Below are 21,891 nucleotides of genomic sequence, written 5' to 3'. Positions count from 1 at the left end.
AAAACCAGGATTCTTCCATGACGATAAAACCTCTTTAAAGTGCCAGACACGTACCATTGAATGTGAGCATTTGCCCTCTCAAGTTGGTTATGAAGACAAACTGCAGTTAGGTCAAGACTTTGATGAGGATGACGATTATATAAATGATCTTCCCTGAGAGGGTTTCTACAGTTTGTGCAGATTTTTTTTTTTTTTTGGCTTTGCAAACCAATTGTTGTGGAAGGTGTCCGGGTGGCTGGTCTCAAACAATGCTGGAGGTGAAGATGCTGTAGGTGGAGATCCTAGGTTGTTGTGGTTACCTGTGGTCTGTGGTTGTAAGGCTGGTTGGATACACTGCGAATGCCTTTGTAAATAGCTTATGGTTAATAAATGAACATTAACTGCATGTTCCCGCAAAACTTACAACATTCTGTGGCATTGTGCTGTCTGATAAAACTACACATTTTAGAGCCGTCTTTTATTGTGGTCAGCCTAAGCCATGCCTGTGCAATAATCATGATAATCAGCTTATTGATAAGCCACACCTGAGGTAAATAGCAATCTGTAGAAGTGGCCACTGTCTGTAGAAGTGCTGTAGAAGATTTAGACAAATGTGTGGACAATATTTGACAGAAATAAGCCTTTTGTGTACATAGAAAGTTTACAAAGTTTAAGTTTAGATTTGAGACCTTTGAATTCACCTCATGAACAATAGCAGAAAAAAAGTCCTGCAGTTACATTTTGTTACATGCAAAAGCAATTTCAGTGCCTTAAAAATACAACAAAAATAATAAATTTAATTTAGAAGATATTTTTCAATAAGACAAATGCTGGCTATAATGTGGCTGTATGATGTCATGGTGCATTATCCTTTCATATAAATATAACATGCATACCACATGTAGTACTTTTATTCATTTATTATTTTCTGATTCAGCAGGCATGTAGTACACTGTTAACCCTTACTGTAGATTATGCAGTAAATAACTGTAAAATAGCCAGTGTTTAGCTGTAATGAAAAGAAACAGTATTTTACTGTAAAAGGAGCAGGATTTGTATGAAATTCTGTAGTGCAAAGAATAAATTAGAGTAATTTACTCTATGTACCATTACAGATATTTACTGTGATAATAAATGGTGAATTACTGTTCAACCATTACTGCTCCATCTACTCTGATGCTTTATGTTCCTATTTTATATTTATTTTATCTCTGTGTTTTCTTTGGTTCCTTTTATGTTTTTAACATTGAGTATCAGGAGTCAACCAATGCCACAGAGCTTATTAAAAGGTAAGTGTAAGATATGGACAAAATGCATTTAAAGGCAAAAATATTCAAACAGAGAAAAGAAATTGTCACAATAATTTTTATAACTTTGTTTACTTTTTCTATAATTAATCGAATTTAATTGCCTAGTTTGACCTATAGTTAAGATTTTAAATTGCACTTTCAACTGAATATTAGTATTTTGCTAAATAACTAGTAAAAATGTGTTATTTTAAAAAAAAAAATAATAATAATAATATATATATATATCTTAAACAACACTCACATACATTTTTGCAGAGACTCAATGAATTTGTCTGGAAAACTGGCAAGTAAAAGTGCCATTAACAGTATAAAGGTTTTCCTAAATAAATGTATAAATCATGATATTTGTTGTGTTTTTTATTATTACTACAGATTTGGAACGACATGAGAATCAGATTTTTTTTTTTTTTTTCCTATGGATGAAGTTTATATTATAGTATATTTTTATTGTTTTTATTAAACAATATGTGCATAACTGTGATAAATGTAGGCAGTTGCTTTGAAAATATGCTATGTACCAGGGGTGTCAAACTCCTGGAAGGCCACAGCCTAGGAGAATTTAGTTCCAGCCCTGCTTCAACACACTACCTTTAGATTTAGTTTGATCAGGTGTGTTTAATTAGTATTACTGCACTGTTACTCTGTAGATTGTGCAGTAAATAACTGTAAAAAACAATGATTTAGGCATCACCACACACTCCCACAGGCTGTCCGTCTTATTCTAAACACAAAGGTGTTAAAAAGAGTTTTCAGAAAATGCTGGCCAGGTGTTTGATTTGTTTACTGCTGAGTGTGCTCTATTCTCTGTCTATCAATTCAGATGTGGAGTCTGATATGTTTTAGGCTTTAAATAAGAATCTACAATGAGTAAGTAAAATGTGTTCAAATGTTTTTGAGGGTTTATAAAATAAGGCTGTGTTTTAAGTTATATTGTTGTTATCTTGAACTGTGTACTTGAAAGCTACATTGTTAGCTAGTTAGCCTCTCCTCATATAACTTCTTACATTACTTTTGTTTAAGTATATGTATTTATTGGATATTGCACACTGCCATAATGTACAGATGCTAACAGTTGTATGTATCTTTCTGGCAACTAAGCCAAAATTAAATTCCATCATCTCAGTAAGGTAGCATGTGCACATCATCACAGGGAATAACAAAAACATGATACACATAACCATCCACACACAAAAGCTCCACTGTCCGGTCCCAGGTTGTGAGTTTGTTGCTAAGTATTTTTCAGAGCAGTGTTTCCACCTATGAATTTATATTTGAAACAATAAAAAAAGTTTGTTGTCATGAGATAATTATAACAATAAAAAATTGGATCCTTTGGTTTTTCAGTGTTGCCAACTTTATTTTTGTTTTCTATAATTATTTTAAACTTTTTGAGATTTGACAGAGCTGTTAATTATTTAAAACTTTAAAATTTAAAATAATTATTTTGTGTTTTTTGCTGTTCAGTTTTTTTTTTTTTTTTGCATGGTCAGCATTGAGGAGAGAGTAACACATTTCACTGCAGCACTGCAGCACTTTGTGTGTGTGTGTGTGTGTGTGTGTGTGTTTATTGGATATGTGATTGTGATAAATGTTAGCAGTTGCTTTAAAAGTATGCTATATACCAGGGGTGCTTAATCCTGTTCCTGGAGATCTACCTTCCTGCAGATTTCAGTTGCTATCCATATCAAACACACCTAAACCAATTAATTAGGACCTGAACAACACGTGATAATTACAGGCAGGTGTGTTTGATATGGGTAGCAACTGAAATCTGCAGGAACGTAGATCTCCAGGAACAGGATTAAGCACCCCTGCTATATACCATGGGGGTCAAACTCCAAGTTCCTGGAGAACTGCAGGGCAGCAGAGTTTAGTTCCCACCCTGCTTCAACATTACCTGTAGATTTCTAACAAGCCTTAATTAGTTTGATCAGGTGTGTTTAATTAGAGTTACAGCTTAAAGTCCCGGTCACACTGCACTTTTCTCCCTTTAGACTTCCATTCATACGCATGTGAATGCTGCAGACCTGGAATGATAGCTCATGCGACAAATTTTACAGTTTGCAGCATTGGAAAGTTCAAGCTTGGAGAACTCTGAACTGCAAAATCACATCATGTGATTGCTTGAGACTAATCAAGGATCAAACCATGACCTCTCTGAACAAAAATTATGGACCAGTTGCTTGCTTTTTCAATCTCTAAATATTTTGTTTAATCCCACTCCTTTTCGCAGAGCCATATGACATATGAATTTTGCATGCTTAAACGTTAGTTTGACTGCAGCCTTGCTGTGCAGACCTGTGGCTCTCAGTAATATGTAAGATGATATTTATATCTGCTGATTTCTTAATTTTGTTATACATTTTCTGTTTTATATTTGTTTGCTGCCAAAACAATAAAATAAGTTTGTCAGAGTTTACAACTTAATTAATTTAAAGAATTAATAACAGGTAAGAATACTAATTAATTTTAGTAACACCTTGACATACTATTGTGTATGCAGTATAATGCTGTGAGTTGTAACACTACAGTACAGTAATTAACTGTACACAGTTTCCAGTTAGTTACCACTACTGCTCTATTACAATAATTAACTGGCAACACTGTTGCCAGCTACTCACTGCAATGGTTCGGTTACAGTAAACAACTGGCAACACTGTTGCCAGCCACTCACTGTAATGGTTCAGTTTCAGTAATTAACTGGCAACACTGTTGCCAGTTACTTACCGTAACCAAACTTTTACAGTGAGTAGCTGGCAACAGTGTTGCCAGTGTTCTACTGTAAAAAAGCCTGGTAAGGTCTAACAGTGTATCTGTGCTCAAAGTGCATTTATACATGCTCATTCATTCATTCATTCATTTTCTTTTCGGCTTAATCTGGATTCGCCACAGCGGAATGAACCGGCATCTTATCCAGCATGTTTTTACGCAGCACATTTTTATGCAGCGGATGCCCTTCCAGCCGCAACCATTTATTCACACACTCATTCACACTCATACACTTTGGACAATTTAGCCTACCCAATTCACCTGTACTGCGTGTCTTTGGACTGTGGGGGAAACCGGAGCACCCGGAGAAAACCCACACGAACGCAGGGAGAACATGCAAACTCCACATAGAAACGCCAACTGACCCAGCCAAGGCTCGAACCAGCAACCTTCTTGCTGTGAGGCAACTGCACTACCTACTGTGCCACTGCGTTGCATTTCTACATACTTAAATATATATATATATCTATCCATATATAAATCATATTTGTATGATCACACAGTACACAGTGTCTAGTCACACACACACAAACCCAGATATTAATTAAATTGACAAATGTGTCAAATAAAAGGTCAGGACATATGTGTAATTACTACGGCATATTCAGAAGCATTTTGTGTATCTCCTACAAACTAATAAGTCTTAAATGTCACTGAGGATTTATGACAATGTTGTAAAGGTTTTATCAAACGCCTTTGTCCCTGCTGAGATTTTACCTGCATCTTCATGTCTTAATCATTCTGCTGATGGTGCTTTTGGTATGTATGATTAATTATAAATAGGGTTTTGAATAATACAACTGCTGGACTGCTTCCTTGTAACCACAATGTCAATTGAATTGGACATTGTAATCAAGGGAATGTTGTTCTTGTAGGAGCTTGGAAGGACAAGGGCACACATATATTATTCTACAGGGAGCTAAAGTATTAGGTTGCATAATGACCAATCAGTTACCTTTATGTGTGACTGTACTGGTGATACTTGTATTGCAAGTTAAATATATTGAGTACTTAATAAGAAGAAAATGGTGCAATATTTAGCAAAACTGCATTTGATGGGTGGTAAAATATATGTATGACCAGTAGTTATTAAGATATTAGCCTATTATACTCCATTTTTTTGACCCGAAAGGTTGAAAAACATAGACAGTTTGGCCAACTACAAACATGCTACCTATATCAAACATCTAAAAATGTTCTCTTAATCTTCTAATTTAGATATACAATAGTATTTTCTAATGTTCTAAGAATGACAATGCATTAATATAATAAAAATAAGATTAATAATAATAATAATAATTGTATATATAATATATATATATATATATATATATATATATATATATATATATATATATATATATATATATATATATATATATATATATATATATATATAACAGCAAGTAGTTCTGTCTAGTTCTCGAATCTGATTGGCTGATAGCTGTGATATATTTAAGTAATATCAGCATCTGTAAAGCCTCTTTACCCTTTGTTTATTACTCCGCCCACATACAACCATCAAAAAGCAGACACGACAGATCTGAAGTTTAAAAGATGCTTGCTCTACTGTTTAACTGTCAGCGTATGATTTGAATCCAACGCAGAAGAAAGTAGTTTCTCATACAAAAAGGTTTTTGAGACTCTCCATGTTTGATTTTATTTTTATATACACAGTTCGGCCACAGTTATCAAACTGTTGTATAAACGCAATATCACACTCGTAGCAGTGCGATATGGCTGTATATCGGCACTGGTTGGGGCACTAAGACCAGTACCGATATACAGCCATATCGCACTGCTAATTGTGTGATATTGCTCATATATATATATATATATATATATATATATATATATATATATATATATATATATATATATATATATATATATATATATATATATATATATATATATATATATATATTTTTTTTTTAATAGCATTAGTAAATGCTAATTATTAGTAATAATGTTCTTAAAATATTATTAGAACATTCCATCCACATTATATTAGTGTTCTAAGAGCATTTCTTTAAAATTTTCAGTGTTTTAAAACATCATTGCAGAAGGTTCTTTTTTAGGTTTCCAGTATTTTTTACGCAATGCATTAACGTTATTTTTTGTTATAATAATTTTTTATGTTATTTAAATATTTGTCAGAAAGTTGTTTAAAAATATCATTGGAACATTTTATACACATTATATTAATGTTCTAAGAAAGTTTTTTTTTATATATATATTTTCCAAATCATGTTTAACAGAGTAAAGAAACTTTCAAAGTATGTCTGATACGATTTTTTATTCTGGAAAAAGTCTTATTTGTTTTATTTCGGCTAGAATAAAAGGAGTTTTTATTTTTTTAAACGCCATTTTAGGGACAAAACTATTAGCCCCTTTAAGCTATTTTTTTTTCGATAGCCTACTGAACCATCAAACCATCGTTATACAATAACGTGCCTAATTATCCTAACATGCCTAATTAACCTAACCTAGTTAAGCCTTTAAATGTTACTTTAAGCTGTATAGAAAAGAAATATCTAGTCAAATATTATTTACTGTCATCATGGCAAAAGATAAAATAAATCAGTCATTAGAAATGAGTTATTAATACTATTATCTTTAGAAATTTGTTGAATTTTTTTTCTCTCCATTAAACAAAAATTGAGGAAAAAAATAAACAAGGGGGCTAATAATTGTGACTTTAACTGTATGTGACTTTAATTTGGTTTAGTGTTCTGAGCTATCAATATGTCAGACTGATGAATCATTGTGAAAGCACTATATTAAGTATGCTGATTACAGGGCACTAACATTTTCCACTGATGTGGTTCAGATAATACTTTGACTGGGCTTTGTTCTGCTCCTCTCTGCAGTGCTGATGAAAGGTTTGATGCCACCTTCCATACAAATGTCCTAGTTAATGCATCAGGTGCTTGTCAGTACATCCCACCAGGTAAGAACTATATGTTTTCCACAGTTACTAACCACTCAAATATGGTCCTAAGCGCGGCTCACATTGTGCAATTTTGGTCACAGTTTGGTTGTCTGAGAGAAATTTTAAAATCCTAAATGATTCCTGTAATTCAAGGCTGAAATCTGAGATGTTTGATTGATGGTTTGGCATGTTCCCCAACAGCTGATTGGATTTACAATTAAAGATTTAAGACAAGATTGTTAACGACACAAATACCAGCAAACTGACAACTGTGGACCTTAGTAAATAATGTTGTGTGAAAAATGTAATGATGCAATGTAAATAACAATGATTTTAGTTTTAACACCAAATAAAGATGTGCAAGCCAAGGGCATAAGTTGTTAATAGATCTGGTACTGTGAGTGCTAATTGTAAATATCTACATTCAGTTTAATTTTAAAGCAAGTGATATTAGTTCATATTTTAAGCAAAAATGTATTTTCTGTATTTAGTTAGCATTAATTAACAGTTCAATATTTTTGGTTTTGTCCTTTAGTATTTTTACATGTCTGTTTCATTTAATTGTATTATCAATTGTTTTAGAACTACTTCATTAAAAAAATGAGAATTGTCATATTGGCAAGCAATGTTTAATTGAGAATTGTCATATTGGCAAACAATGTTTAATTTATTTAATGTTTCACTTTATTTCATTTCATGATTCTTTGAGCTCAATTAATGGAAATGGTTTGGTTAATTTTTTCCAATGAATCCTCTAATTTACTACCTTATCTATACATCTCTAAAAGTATGTATTTTCATTTTGCACATATTGTGTTGTTTAAATTGCAATTATATGTGTGTGTGTGTGTGTGTGTGTATTTAGCTATCAATGACTAACACAGTTGTCAGCAATTATTAATGTTTGTTGATGTTAATCAACCACTTGTCATTGTGATATTAACAAGATCAATCAGATTGATTACTGAGATAATTCATTCTCAATCAATACCCATTTTCTATTATTATTATTATTATTATTATTATTATTATTATTGCAAACAAACAGCACCTTAAACTATTTTTAAAGTCACTTATTGTTTATCTCCAAACATGAAAGTAATTATTAGCTAATTGTATTTACTTATTTAATTTACAAAATTGTAATTAGTAAATATCAGATGCTATTTTTGCAGGTTAAACAATAGAGTTTAAAATGAAAATGATTTCAATATTCAACTATTGTGGTTCCCCTTCGGTTGGGGAACTTCAGTGCCATGAATGGGAGGATTCGGATCAGAAGCCGCTTATCTGGAGAGTATTGAACGGGCCAATGAATGAAATTAATTGGCAGCGTAAGCTTGCGCAGGTGTGCGACATCTGCAATTATCTCAGCATATAAGCACACCTGAAGCCAGCAGACGCCATCCTTTTCGCTTCAGATCCTTTCTGAGTGAGTCGATGAGGGTTCCTCTTGCTGATCAGCACTTCAGAGCGAACGAGTGTGTCTCCCGGTCCAGAGTGGGTCTTCGCGGTGGCAGACGGTCGAGCTGGGTTACTCCCTTGCCTGCGGTTCTTTGGGTCCGGTCCTCCAGAGCGGTGCGTATAGTTGCAACTTTCCTAAAAGAGCAACACAGTCGTGCAGCACGTCCTTTTCAGGATGGCGCTCCGACTGTGCGTTTCTGGATGCGGGGGTTTCCTGTCTCCGGATGATGGACACGATCACTGCATTGCATGTTTGGGGGTCCAGCATGTTAATGCGGTGCTCGCGGGCGGTTCATGTCGTCATTGCGATGCCATGACCGTTGCACAGCTAAGATCGCGGCTAACTTTCGCAAGAGAGCGAGCCACCCCAGTTGCCTCCTGTTCTAAAAAAGCAGCGGGCGCTCGGGCAGATCTGAGGGTTTCAGCGGGAGCTAATCCGCCGCCCACGGGCTCGCGGACCTCTCGCTCCTCACGGCGCTCCATCCAAGCTTCGGGTGGTGAGAGTGATCCGTCTAACCAGATGGTAGCTCTCACACTCGCTGACACCGGAGATCAGATGTCCTACGCGGCATCGGAGGGTGGGCTTTCACTGTCCGACGAAGATCCGGACCCGCTCGCCCCCTCCGGGCAGGTGAGCGCTGTCAAATCGGATCCTGAAGCGGACATGTTAGCCGTGCTTTCCCGGGCTGCTTCGGCCGTGGGGTTGGAGATGGTTTATCCCCCAGCTCCGCGGCCGGACCGACTAGATGGGTGCTACGTAGAGGACCAGAAGGCGAAGCCTTCGAAGCCTCTCGTCCCCTTCTTCCCGGAAGTGCACAGTAGGCTCACGCAGTCCTGGAGGGCACCTTTCTCTGCCCGTGCTGCGAGTGCCTCCGCCCTCACCGCCCTTGACGGCGGAGCTGCCAGGGGGTATGAGGCGATCCCATCAGTGGAGCGCGCTATCGCGATCAATCTTTGTCCGCGCGGCGCCTCTACGTGGCGGGGTTTGCCCCGCCTCCCGTCCAAAGCCTGTAGGTTGTCTGCCTCCCTCGGAGCCAGAGCTTATAAGGCTGCGGGCCAGGCTGCTTCTGCTTTGCACGCGATGGCCACCTACCAGCGCTACCAAGCACAGGCGCTGGCCGAGCTGCACGAGGGCGGGTCCAACCCAAGCTTATTACATGAGCTGCGCACCGCGACCGACTATGCTCTTCGGACTACTAAGTCCGCCGCGTGTGCGCTGGGGAGGACGATGTCCACACTTGTGGTTCAGGAACGCCACCTCTGGCTAAACCTGGCCGATATGCGCGACGTTGACAAAGTTCGCTTTCTTGACTCGCCCATATCCCAGGCTGGCCTGTTCGGCGACACCGTCGGTGAATTCACCCAGGAATTCAAGGCGGTGAAAGAGCAGTCGGATGCGATGGGCAATGTCATCTATCGGCGTGGCCGTAAGCCCGCTCCGCCCGCCGAGCCATCCACCTCCGCTGTTCCTCGCCGAGGGCGCCCGCCAACGAGTGCTGCCCCGCCCCCGCCTGCGCCTCCGGCCAAGCGGGCGCGGCGTTCACCTCGAAAGCAGGCAGCCCCTCCTGCCCAGGGCGCCGTTAAGTCCGGTAAACGGACCGCGAAGCGTCCCTGAGACAGGCCATCCGGAGAAGAGGAAACTTGCTCTTTCCCCGCTGGAGGGCGGGGCCCCGATAACAACGGTACTTTTCAGTGCCACCAAAACATCAGTAAAAGAGCACTTTTTCCCTTCCCCGGATGTGACTGCACGAGTTCTGCCAGTCCGGGACGCTCTGCCTTCCGGCTCGCAGACTCTACGTGCTTCGCCAGTGGCTCACGAGCGCTGGGGGGACGGTCTCCCTTCCCTCAGCCCTCCAGCCCCCTCTCCGGAGTCAGGGTGCGGAGCCAGAGCGAATCGCTCTCCTCCAGCTTTTCCGCGGGACCCTCGTGCTTCCCGGATCAGCACACCCACTCCGCGCTGCCCCACCGCTGGTACGTCAGCGATTGTAGCGATGACTCCATTAGCGAGGGCTCTGCCTGCCTGGTTAGCGCGGGCCAGCCCCTCGCGGTGGCTCATACGCACAATCAGACTCGGTTACGCGATTCAGTTCGCGAAACGGCCCCCCAAGTTTACGGGCGTGTATTTCTCCAGGGTCAACCCCCTGTCCGCCCCTGTCTTGCGAGAGGAGATTGCTGCCCTCCTGGCGAAGGGTGCAATCGAGCCGGTTCCTCCAGCCGAGATGGAGAGTGGGTTTTACAGCCCATACTTCATCGTACCCAAAAAGAGCGGTGGGTCACGGCCAATCCTAGATCTGCGCGTTTTGAACCGCTGTCTGCACAAGCTGCCGTTCAGAATGCTCACGCAGAGGCGCATTCTCCAATGCGTTCGTCCTCGGGATTGGTTTGCAGCCATAGACCTGAAGGACGCGTATTTCCATGTCTCCATTCTTCCACGCCACCGCCAATTTCTGCGGTTTGCGTTCGAGGGTCGAGCGTGGCAGTACAAGGTCCTCCCCTTCGGGCTCTCTCTGTCTCCGCGGGTCTTCACCAAACTCGCGGAGGGTGCCCTAGCGCCCCTTCGGCTCGCGGGCATTCGCATACTCAGTTATCTCGACGACTGGCTGATTTTAGCCCACTCGCGGGAGCAATTGATTATGCACAGGGACGAGGTGCTTCGGCATCTCCGCCTACTGGGGCTTCAGGTCAACCGAGAAAAGAGCAAACTCGCCCCCGTGCAGAGGATTTCTTTTCTCGGGATGGAGCTGGACTCGATCACCATGGTAGCGCACCTCTCCGAGGAACGCGCTCGCCTGTTGCTGAACTGTCTGAGGGAGCTCGACAGCAAACTAGTGGTCCCACTGAAGTTCTTTCAGAGGCTCCTGGGGCATATGGCATCCGCAGCCGCCGTCACGCCGCTCGGGTTGCTCCATATGAGACCACTTCAGCACTGGCTTCACGATCGGGTCCCCAGACGCGCATGGCACGCGGGCACACACCGGGTCTCGGTTACTGCGCTGTGTCGCCGCGCCCTCAGCCCTTGGAACGACCCCTCGTTCCTACAGGCCGGTGTGCCTCTAGGACAGGCGTCCAGCCATGTTGTTGTTTCAACAGACGCTTCCAACACGGGTTGGGGGGCCGTGTGTCGCGGGCATGCGGCTGCGGGCCTCTGGAAGGGTGCCCAGCTGCATTGGCATATCAATCCATATGCGCTCTCGCCGCATGTCTCAGCTCGCCCGCCGTCTGCTCCTCTGGAGTCACCCGCGGCTGAAATCGCTGCGCGCCATTCACGTCCCAGGCACGCTCAATCGTGCAGCCGATGCACTCTCACGACAGCTGTTACGCCCTGGAGAATGGAGACTCCACCCCGAGTCTGTTCAGCTGATATGGGCGCGATTCGGGGAGGCCCAGATCGATCTGTTTGCTTCCCCCGAGAACGCTCACTGCCAGTTGTTTTTTTCCCTGACCGAGGGCTCTCTCGGCACGGATGCACTGGCCCACAGCTGGCCTCGGGGCATGCGCAAGTATGCGTTTCCCCCAGTGAGCCTGCTCGCGCAGTTTCTGTGCAAGGTCAGGGAGGACGAGGAACAGGTTCTGCTAGTTGCGCCCCTTTGGCCCAACCGGACCTGGATATCAGAGCTCTCACTCCTCGCGACGGCCCTCCCCTGGCGGATCCCTTTGAGAGAGGACCTACTCTCTCAGGGACAGGGCACCATCTGGCACCCTCGCCCCGATCTTTGGAACCTCCACGTGTGGTCCCTAGACGCGAGGAAGACTTAGGTAACCTACCGACTGCAGTGGTTAATACCATCACTCAGGCTAGAGCCCCCTCCACGAGGCGCGCCTACGCCCTGAAGTGGAGTCTATTCACTGAATGGTGCGTCTCTCGCAGAGAAGACCCCCGAAATTGCCAGATTAGTGTTGTGCTCTCTTTCCTTCAAGAGAAGTTGGACAGCAGGCTGTCGCCCTCCACTCTCAAGGTTTACGTGGCCGCCATCTCCGCTTATCATAGCGCGGTAGCTGGCGGCACCGTGGGAAAGCATAACCTGGTCATCCAGTTCCTTAGGGGTGCTAGGCGAATTAATCCATCTCGCCCCCCTCTCATGCCCTCTTGGGATCTCGCCCTCGTTCTCACGAGTCTGCGATCCGATCCCTTTGAGCCACTCGAATCAGTATCTCTAAGATTTCTGTCCCTGAAGACAGCTCTGCTGGTTGCGTTGGCCTCCATCAAGAGGGTCGGGGACCTGGAGGCATTTTCGGTCAGTGACTCGTGCCTGGAATTCGGGCCGGATTACTCTCACGTTATCCTGAGACCCCGCCCCGGTTATGTGCCCAAGGTTCCTACCACCCCCTTTAGAGATCAGGTAGTGAACCTGCAAGCGCTGCCCCCGGAGGAGGCAGACCCAGCCCTTTCTTTACTTTGTCCAGTTCGCGCTCTGCGCATTTATGTGGACCGTACTCAGAATTTTAGATCATCTGAGCAGCTCTTTGTCTGTTATGGCGGTCGGCAGCAGGGAAGTGCCGTATCGAAACAAAGATTATCCCACTGGATTGTGGATGCCATTTCACTCGCTTATTCGAGTCGAGGTCAGCCGTGTCCCCCGGGAGTACGTGCACACTCCACTCGGAGCGTTGCATCCTCTTGGGCGCGTGCACGCGGCGCCTCTCTAACAGACATCTGTAGAGCTGCGGGCTGGGCGACACCCAACACATTTGCAAGGTTTTACAATCTGCGAGTGGAGCCGGTTTCCTCAAGGGTATTAGGTAACCCTTTGGTGATTGAGGAGACAACTCGGTAGGGTGTTGAAACACGCTTGCTGCGCCATTCTCCCTAACACGGAGGTACGTGCGCCTTTTTTATCTGTCAGTAAAGTTCCCCGTCAGGTGAGCCCTGCAGATTCCTCCGTGGCCCCCAGCACTGACTCAGCGGAGGAGTCACTTGCTGGCCCACTACGTTGTAGGTCTGCCCGCTGGTCAGCCCGCGTTTTGGGTATAGGTGCCTGCTATGCGTGATCCCCACTAGGCGATCCCATATGCTTATTCCGCCACGGTTAAGTCCCCCCCCTGGGCGGACCCGTGTCTTCCCTCTCCGCTAACCACTCTTTGCTATGCGTACTCCCCCTTTTTAGGGCTAGTCCATAGGTAAATTCTGCCATCTATCCCCCCCTTGGGTAACGGATGGCCTCCGCAGCGTCCTCCCTATCGGGATTGCACGCTTCCCAACGTACTGTCGTATTTCCTAGAATTATCTAGATGCTCACGACTTCCCAAAAAATATATCTAAATCCGTAAAACTTCTGTTGAAGTAGGATAAATTAGGGCCAGGGACACGTTGGAGGACCGCGCCCCCCATGATGTGGGTGCGTCACGCTTGCTTGACTATCTCCTCATCGGGGGTGTTGGTAAGGTGCAGTCATTATGGCGCTTTCCATATTCTCCCATTCATGGCACTGAAGTTCCCCAACCGAAGGGGAACGTTCGAGGTTACAGAAGTAACCCTTCGTTCCCCGAGGAGGGGAACGGAAGTGCCATATTCCGTCGCCATAATGACTGTCCCTTAGCTGTTTGAAAGTCTCTTCAGCTTAAAAGGATGGCGTCTGCTGGCTTCAGGTGTGCTTATATGCTGAGATAATTGCAGATGTCGCACACCTGCGCAAGCTTACGCTGCCAATTAATTTCATTCATTGGCCCGTTCAATACTCTCCAGATAAGCGGCTTCTGATCCGAATCCTCCCATTCATGGCACTTCCGTTCCCCTCCTCGGGGAACGAAGGGTTACTTCTGTAACCTCGAACGTTTTCTTTATTGTACCTGTTGAGTTTTATGTGTGTATATACATGTGTATGCTTGTGTGCAGGTATTCTGAAGAGCACGTGTTACATAGATGTGCGCTGGTTCCCATTTGATATCCAGAAATGTGACCTGAAATTTGGCTCGTGGACTCATAACGGCTGGCTGCTGGACCTCCAGATGCAGGCAGTGGACATCTCTACATACATCCCCAATGGAGAGTGGGATTTAGTGGGTAAGAATGCCTGGAAATGTATACAATAGTGAAAAAGTCAATAATGCTTGAATGTGATTCTGACCAGGTACAGAAATGTGCTGCAAATCCTTGTATTATGGGGTATTGCAGAGCCCTTCTGTATTTGCAGCTCGTTTTAGTATTTGGTTGTGTTGTGAGGATTTGCTGCCTATACGTTTTAAAAATTATTATGTTTTCTCACACTCCAAAAATAAATAAGATTAATGTATTCTGATTGCATATAAAATTTCTATTCATTTGAATCACACTTCTTCATAATTTAACTAATAAACATTATGTTATTGATATTTGTTAGTTAAACATAAGTTAAACAAATAAGAACAAGATTTACATAATTATGTCAATAATCTAGTGTGTTTAAAATGTTTTTATTAATTCATCTGTTCTGTGGAGTATGGAGCTGCATCAATTTTGCCCCCGAATAATAAGTAATAAACCAATCTCATAGAATTTAACTAAAACTAGCAATGTGCGCTGGCAGAATAAACATTTTCAATTTTAATTTCATGTTTTCTTTGAGTATATTTTTACTTTAAATAAAGGAAAACAGACTCATTCTGAAAACATAACCCTATATACATTTCTGGAGATCGCGAAAAATGTAGCCAGAGCTGCGTATGGCTGCATTTCCTCATTAAAACAATCGCAATGGGGTGGTATGATGCCGTTCCTTTTCGTGTTTACCAGCTGACCACTTACCTCCGTGTGGACGACTTTACCGCTGTTACTAGTTTGTCCGTTAGCTTGACACGTACATTGGCAGACTTGAGACACAGAACCAAAGTCCTTTTAAAGAACAGTTCCCAAAAAGCAGGTAAAACAAAATCAAAAGGCAATAAAGGCTACAAAAAATATAATAAACAAGTAAATAACAGGGTGAGAATGTGGTAAAATCTGAAAACCGAAAATCTAAATATCAGGCTGCTATATGGGCTTTTCTTTTTCTGGATAGCTTTTAAAAACACTGTCGGTTGGGTTTAGGGAAGAGGGGGGACGGGTCAATCGGTGCTTTTTAAAACATTATTGGTTGGGTTTTGGGAAAGGGGAGGGTGGGGGATGGGTCGGTTGGTCAGTCTGACAATTGACAGCACCCTTTTGTGGATTTACATGAGAACAGCATGCATGATTGGCACTCGCGAGAGAAATTTGAGATCTGAAAAAGCATACACAGCAACCTTTGACGAATTTGCGAAAACAAAAACTGCAAAAAATAAAAAATAAAAAAAATGCCGCACCTGGGATGTATTTTGCTCTCACTATAAATGTATATAGAGGTACGTAATCAGAATGAGCCCGGGTTAAAATAAAGACAATAACTTAAACTGTATATAAACAAAGCTCTTAGCTGTTTTTCCAAACAGTTTGAAACGATCAACTTTTGTCCTATGAAACTGATGCATTAAGGACTGAGTTTTAACTAAAAGAAATAATTTTATGAGGAGCCAAACACATCCCTTCTAACTTGTGACACACACATTCAATTCTTAATGGTATAAATCTTTCACACTTTTATACTTTCAAGTGTTTAATGTGTTATTGTGTGCTCGGTGTAGGCCATGTGTGTTTGAATGGTTTTCTTTGCCTGGAGGCACTCTATTGATCTATTGATCATTTCCTTGCTACAACTGTTTGATGGGAAAGTGTGTAAAAGTGATGTTGGCTCATCTGAATGCTAAGTGGATCATTTCTTCATTCCTGCTGGACTTTAGGGAACATAAACTTAACATGCGGTTCAGAAGGTCTTTGAAAGACACTCTTCTTTAATGTCCATACGCACAGGTGGAGAATAAAAAAAACTTGAAGAATGTCTTGACACTCTCGTGAGAGCATTTCTTGCTATTCGCATGGATTAAGACAGCGCAGAATGAATTTCAACATCCTGACAATGACAACAAAGTCATTCACTTTTCTGTGTGGTTTTATTTTATGACAGGATTAAATAACATTGAGCAAAACTATAATCATCCAACAAACACCACAGGACACATTGCACTATTATTAGAAATATTAATATTAGAAATGAATGCTTGTGTTGCGCAGCTTTATAATCTCATAATCTGATCGTGTTTGGCGGTTTAATGTCCCTGTTTCTGTCTCAGTCTAGCATTTTTACGCTTTCAATGCCAATGTGACCCCGGGTCTGTTCGACAGATGGGGTCCTGATGGTGGTTGGCAGTGCTTTGGCTTTGATTCTGGCTGGCACCAATGCCCAGTTGCGTGCCAAGGTTGTGCAGTGACATGGGCAGTCTGTGAATGGGCATCTTTAACACCGCAGGGAGCGACACATTACACACACACATACATTTCACACGCTGCTGAATATGACTGGTCACGCAATTGCAAAAAATGTAAACATGAACTCAAAAAAAGGTACATTTTCCTGTATTATTTTGAGTTGGGTTGAATACAGACAAACACAAAAATAAATAAATAAATAAATAAATAAATAAATAAAACAAGTACAGTTTATTCATTCATTCATTCATTCATTTTATTTTCGGCTTAGTCCCTTTATTAATCCAGGGTCACCACAGCGGAATGAACTGCCATTTTATCCAGCACTTGCTTTACGCAGCGGATGCCCTTCCAGCTGCAACCCATCACTGGGAAACATACATACACACTCATTCACACACATACACTACGGACAATTTATGGACTTATGGGGGAAACCGGAGCACCCGGAGGAAACCCACGCAAACACGAGGAGAACATGCTAACTCCACACAGAAATGCCAACTGACCCAGCCGAGGCTCAAACCAGGGTCTTTCTTGCTCTGAGGCGAACGTGCTACCCACTGCGCCACCGGGTCGCCAAGTACAACTTATGACAGCTTTTAACCCTTTTTTTAATGTATGGGCTGAATTTAATCAAACAAATTCAATTTAGTGTTCAAGTAAATTTGTTTGTTTAAATTCAGCTCACATAAATTGTTTTAATACAAAAATGTATTAAATCCAATGAATCATTTAATTCATAGTTTATACATATTTTAGAATTTATATTATTAATATATTTATTGACCACTTTAATTACGAATGATTGTTAACATTGCTTTTATATGAGCTAAATAACAATTTTTACATTCTTTTTATTCAAATTTAACGAATGCTTGTTGAAAAGGTGTTTTCAGCTGCTTTAGTAATAGATATGAGAGGAGCAGTGCATTTTTTTTTTTTTTTGCCTTCCTTTGAACTTTTAAAAACGTCTGACTCTGACTACTAAGTCATTTGACTTCAAACTGAGCTATGAAAACTAGTGATGAAAAGTACTTGCAGTTGTGTCATTGGGATTTGTTGTTGATACACAAATGCATAAGGGATTTACATATTAAATAAATAAAAAAATACAATGTGTCATGAGGTTTAAGCTTCCATGTTTGTAAATTGTTAATTTCTAAACTTCCATGTTTATTCATTATTAATAATAAAGAAGATATATATATATATATATATATATATATATATATATATATATATATATATATATATATATATATATATATATATATATATATATATATATATATATATATATATAATAAACCGCCAACTTATCTAGCTCATTTTTACGCAGCGGATGCCCTCCCTACCACTACCTACTGTGCACCGCTTCGCCATATTTTAATAATTTATTCCATTGATTTTAATAATGAATTTTCAGCTTCATTACTACAGGCTTCAGTCACATGATTCAGAACTCACTCTAATATTAACTAATATTATTATTAATAATATTTTTATTAATGGTAATAGTAATAAAAGCAATAATGACTGAAGAACGATTTCAATAGAAACTACATATAATACAAAAGCAGTTATTAAAAATTGTAATATATATATATATATATATATATATATATATATATATATATATATATATATATATATATATACACACACACACACACACACACAGTGCATCTGGAAAGTATTTATAGCTCTTTACTTTTCAGCTTTTTTTTTTTTGTGTGTGTGTCACAGCCTTATTCCAGAATGGACTAAATTAATTGATTTCCTCAAAATTCTACCCACAATAGCCCATAATGACAATGTGAAAAAAAGTTTTTTTTTTTTTAATTGTTGCAAATAAAAGTTAAGAACCTAAAAAAAAAAAATTGTGCATAAGTATTCACAGCCTTTGATTAATTCTTTGTTGATGAACCTTTGACAGCAATTACAGCCTCAAGTATTTTTGAATATGATGACGCAAGCTTGGCACACCAGTTTTTGGGAATTTTTGCCCATTCCTCTTTGTAGTACCTCAAGCTCTATCAGGTTGGATGGCAAGTGACGATTTACAGCCATTTTCAGATCCCTCCAGAGATGTTCAATAGGATTTAGGTCTGAACTCTGGTTGGGTCACATTCACAAGATGTTATTGTGAAGCCACTCCATTGATATTTTGGTGGTGTTCTTTGGGTCATTGTCTTGCTGGAAGATGAAGCGTCGCCCCTGTCTGAGGTCAAGAGCACTCTGAAGCAAGTTTTCATTTAGGATCTCTCTACATTGCTGCATTCATCTTTCCCTCTATCCTGACTAGTCTTCCAGTTCCTGCTGCTGAAAAACATCTCCACAGCATGATGCTGCTACCACCATGCTTCACTGTATGGATAGTTTTAGCCTGGTGATGAGGGATGCCTGGTTTTCTTCAAAGATAACACCTGGCATTCACTCCAAAGAGTTCAATTTTAGTCTCATCAGACCAGAGATTTTTGTTTCTTATGGTCTGAAAGTCCTTTAGATGCCTTTTGGCAAATTACAGGTGGTGAGTGGCTTCCGTCTGGTCACTTTACCATACAGGCCTGATTTGTGAATTGCTGCACAGATGGTTGTCCTTCTGTAAGGATCTTCTCTCTCCACAGAACATACAGTTAAAGTCAGAATTATTATTCCCCCTGAATCATAAGACCGCTTGTTTTTTTTTCCCACCCAATTTCTTTTTAATGGAGAGGAGACTTTTTTAGCACATGTCTAAATATAATAGTGTATTAACTCATTGTTGTTAAAATTGTATTGTAATTATAGTTAAAAAAATGTTTTGTTTGAAGTATTTTGTGTAAAAAAAGTGACATTTATTACACGCATATTAGGTGGATTTTGACCACCAATTTCTGATATGTAACATAAATTGTTCTGTACTTTTCTGTGCTCTATTATATTGTTTTTCATGTTTGTCCATTCCTCTGACAAATTTGCATGATTGTATCATGAGTTTCCTCCCACCTCAAACACACACTCTCACACACATATACAGCACAAAACCCAGTCGGTCTTTTGTAATCAGTTAAATGTCTCAAACCAGTAATTTCCTTTCCTGATGTGATTGTCTCTGAGTGCCATGACAATTCTGACCAGCGTGAAATCCTGATGAAAGCTTTTTCTCCGCCTGCCCAGTTTGATTAATTACAATTTTGATTTAATTTTTAATCAATCGGAGAGGAGGGCTGCCTGACCCTGACAGATCAACACTGTCACATTTGCAACATGTCATGTTATTGTTTCCTTTTACTAATGCAACCAGCAGAAATGATGTAATGTTCATGCATTTTAAAGTGTGGATTGCATTTTTTACATTATAGCTGACATTACTGTGTTTCATATCAAAACACTTGGCTTGGGCTTTTGTTGAAATATTGAATTGCATTCATACTTTGGACAGGGTTTTAGGATTAAGTGGATTACATTGGAAAAAAAAGGGAATGGAAAACAAATATTTGTTTTGTGCACACGCACAAAGGAAGGACAAGAAGCAGAGTAAATAATGGCTGATTCTTGTGTTTACTTTAGGTTTAATAACAGCAAAAACTATTTTTAGAGGTTATGCACTGTACAGGTCACAAAAACCCTGTCTGTGATTTGGTCCTGTCACAAATAAGCTCTTCTTGGCCGACAGCCTCTATTTTCATCTCAGCTGTGTTGTGAATGGGTCACTCACTTAGATTTTCCTTGAACCACTCTGCTGACTCATTTAATAATGATAATATAATATATCATAATATGCTTTTGAAATCAAATTAAATATTGTTCTTCTGTGTTTAAAAGAATGATAGTCACCTGTTAAGTTTTGGTCTCAAAAATGTTCACTTTAAAATTCTTACGTTTTGTTATTTTTTTGTGTGTAAAATCATTCATTCATTCATTTGGCTTAGTCCCTATATTCATCAGGGGCCGCCACAGCGGAATGAACCACCAACTTTTTACACAGCAGATGGCCTTCCAGCTGCAACCCAGTACTGGGAAACATTCATGCTATAACATTTACCTATAGCACATGTCTGGTTTGTGGCACTTTAGACTACATTCAAAATACATAAATATTAAAATAATTAATTCAAAAATGGTGATTTACTAATAAAGATTACTGCCTATTTGACAACTATCTTTTGGCTTATTCCCTGAATTGTCAGTTGTCGCCACAGCAGAATGATCCACTAATTACTCTGGCATATGTTTTATCCATCAGATGCTCTTCCAGTTACAACACAGCACTGGGAATCACTTATACACGTTTTCATTCCCCTGGGAAACACCCCTAAACACTTACATTCACACACATACACTCTGACCAATTTAGTTTATTTAATTCACCTATAGCGCATGTCTTTGGACTGTGGGGGAAACCGGAGCACCTAGAGCAGGGGTGGCTAGAAGGGCATCTGCTGTATAAAACATATGTTCAATAAGTTAGCGTTTTATTCCGCTGTGATGTTGAATAAAGGGAAAAGAAAATGAATGAATGAATAAATGATAATTGTTAAGACACACACACAAAAGGTGACATATAAAGGCCTCATCAGTTCTTTATGTCATTAAATCACTTACTAATGCAGCTAGTTGTTTTTAATGTGGGTCAAAGTTAAAATCCCTGAACATTCCAAAATACTGTTTGGCATATCATAAAGAAAAATGATCATATTATATCATATAATAGTAGTAATAATAATAATATAAAACATTCTAAAAGTAGGAAAAACACTGTTTAATTGTATCTTGCAATGATATTTCTTTTCAGGTAAAGCTGTTCTATAATGATACACATTCTCATTGTAATAACTCAAAATAATGACTGACACTTTAAAATAGTCTGTGAATAAAGACTGTAATAAACACTTTTAAATAAAGACAATAAAGCTTCACATTTTATGAGACATTTTGTCACAATAATGACTCTGCATTAGAGTGAAAGATATTGCCACTAAATAACCACTAATACATGTTTAGTCATTATTATGAGAATGTTTAGCATTTTTATGAGATGTTTTTTATCAATATGATAAGGTTTGTCGCTATTATGACCTATAAGAGCAATTTACACCACACCGACAGATGGCAACAAACGAGGACAATCACTGGAATACTTTTACAACTTTTCTTATTCTACAACCTGAAAAGTGTAGATTCAGCATGTT

General features: G+C 40.3%; 1 protein-coding gene across 1 annotated transcript in view; it reads left to right on the top strand.

Annotated features, from left to right (window-relative positions):
• Positions 1 to 21,891, top strand: part of chrna8 (cholinergic receptor, nicotinic, alpha 8) — a 135,256-nt gene that overhangs the window by 102,890 nt on the left and 10,475 nt on the right. Inside the window, exons 5-6 of the mRNA XM_021473897.3 lie at positions 6,932 to 7,011; positions 14,291 to 14,458. Coding sequence (XP_021329572.1) covers positions 6,932 to 7,011; positions 14,291 to 14,458 — 248 coding nt within the window. The remainder of the gene's footprint in view (positions 1 to 6,931; positions 7,012 to 14,290; positions 14,459 to 21,891) is intronic.

The sequence above is a fragment of the Danio rerio genome, chromosome 1, assembly GCF_049306965.1.
Source record: "Danio rerio strain Tuebingen ecotype United States chromosome 1, GRCz12tu, whole genome shotgun sequence".
NCBI lineage: Eukaryota > Metazoa > Chordata > Actinopteri > Cypriniformes > Danionidae > Danio > Danio rerio.
This window is presented reverse-complemented; position numbering and strand designations above follow the sequence as displayed.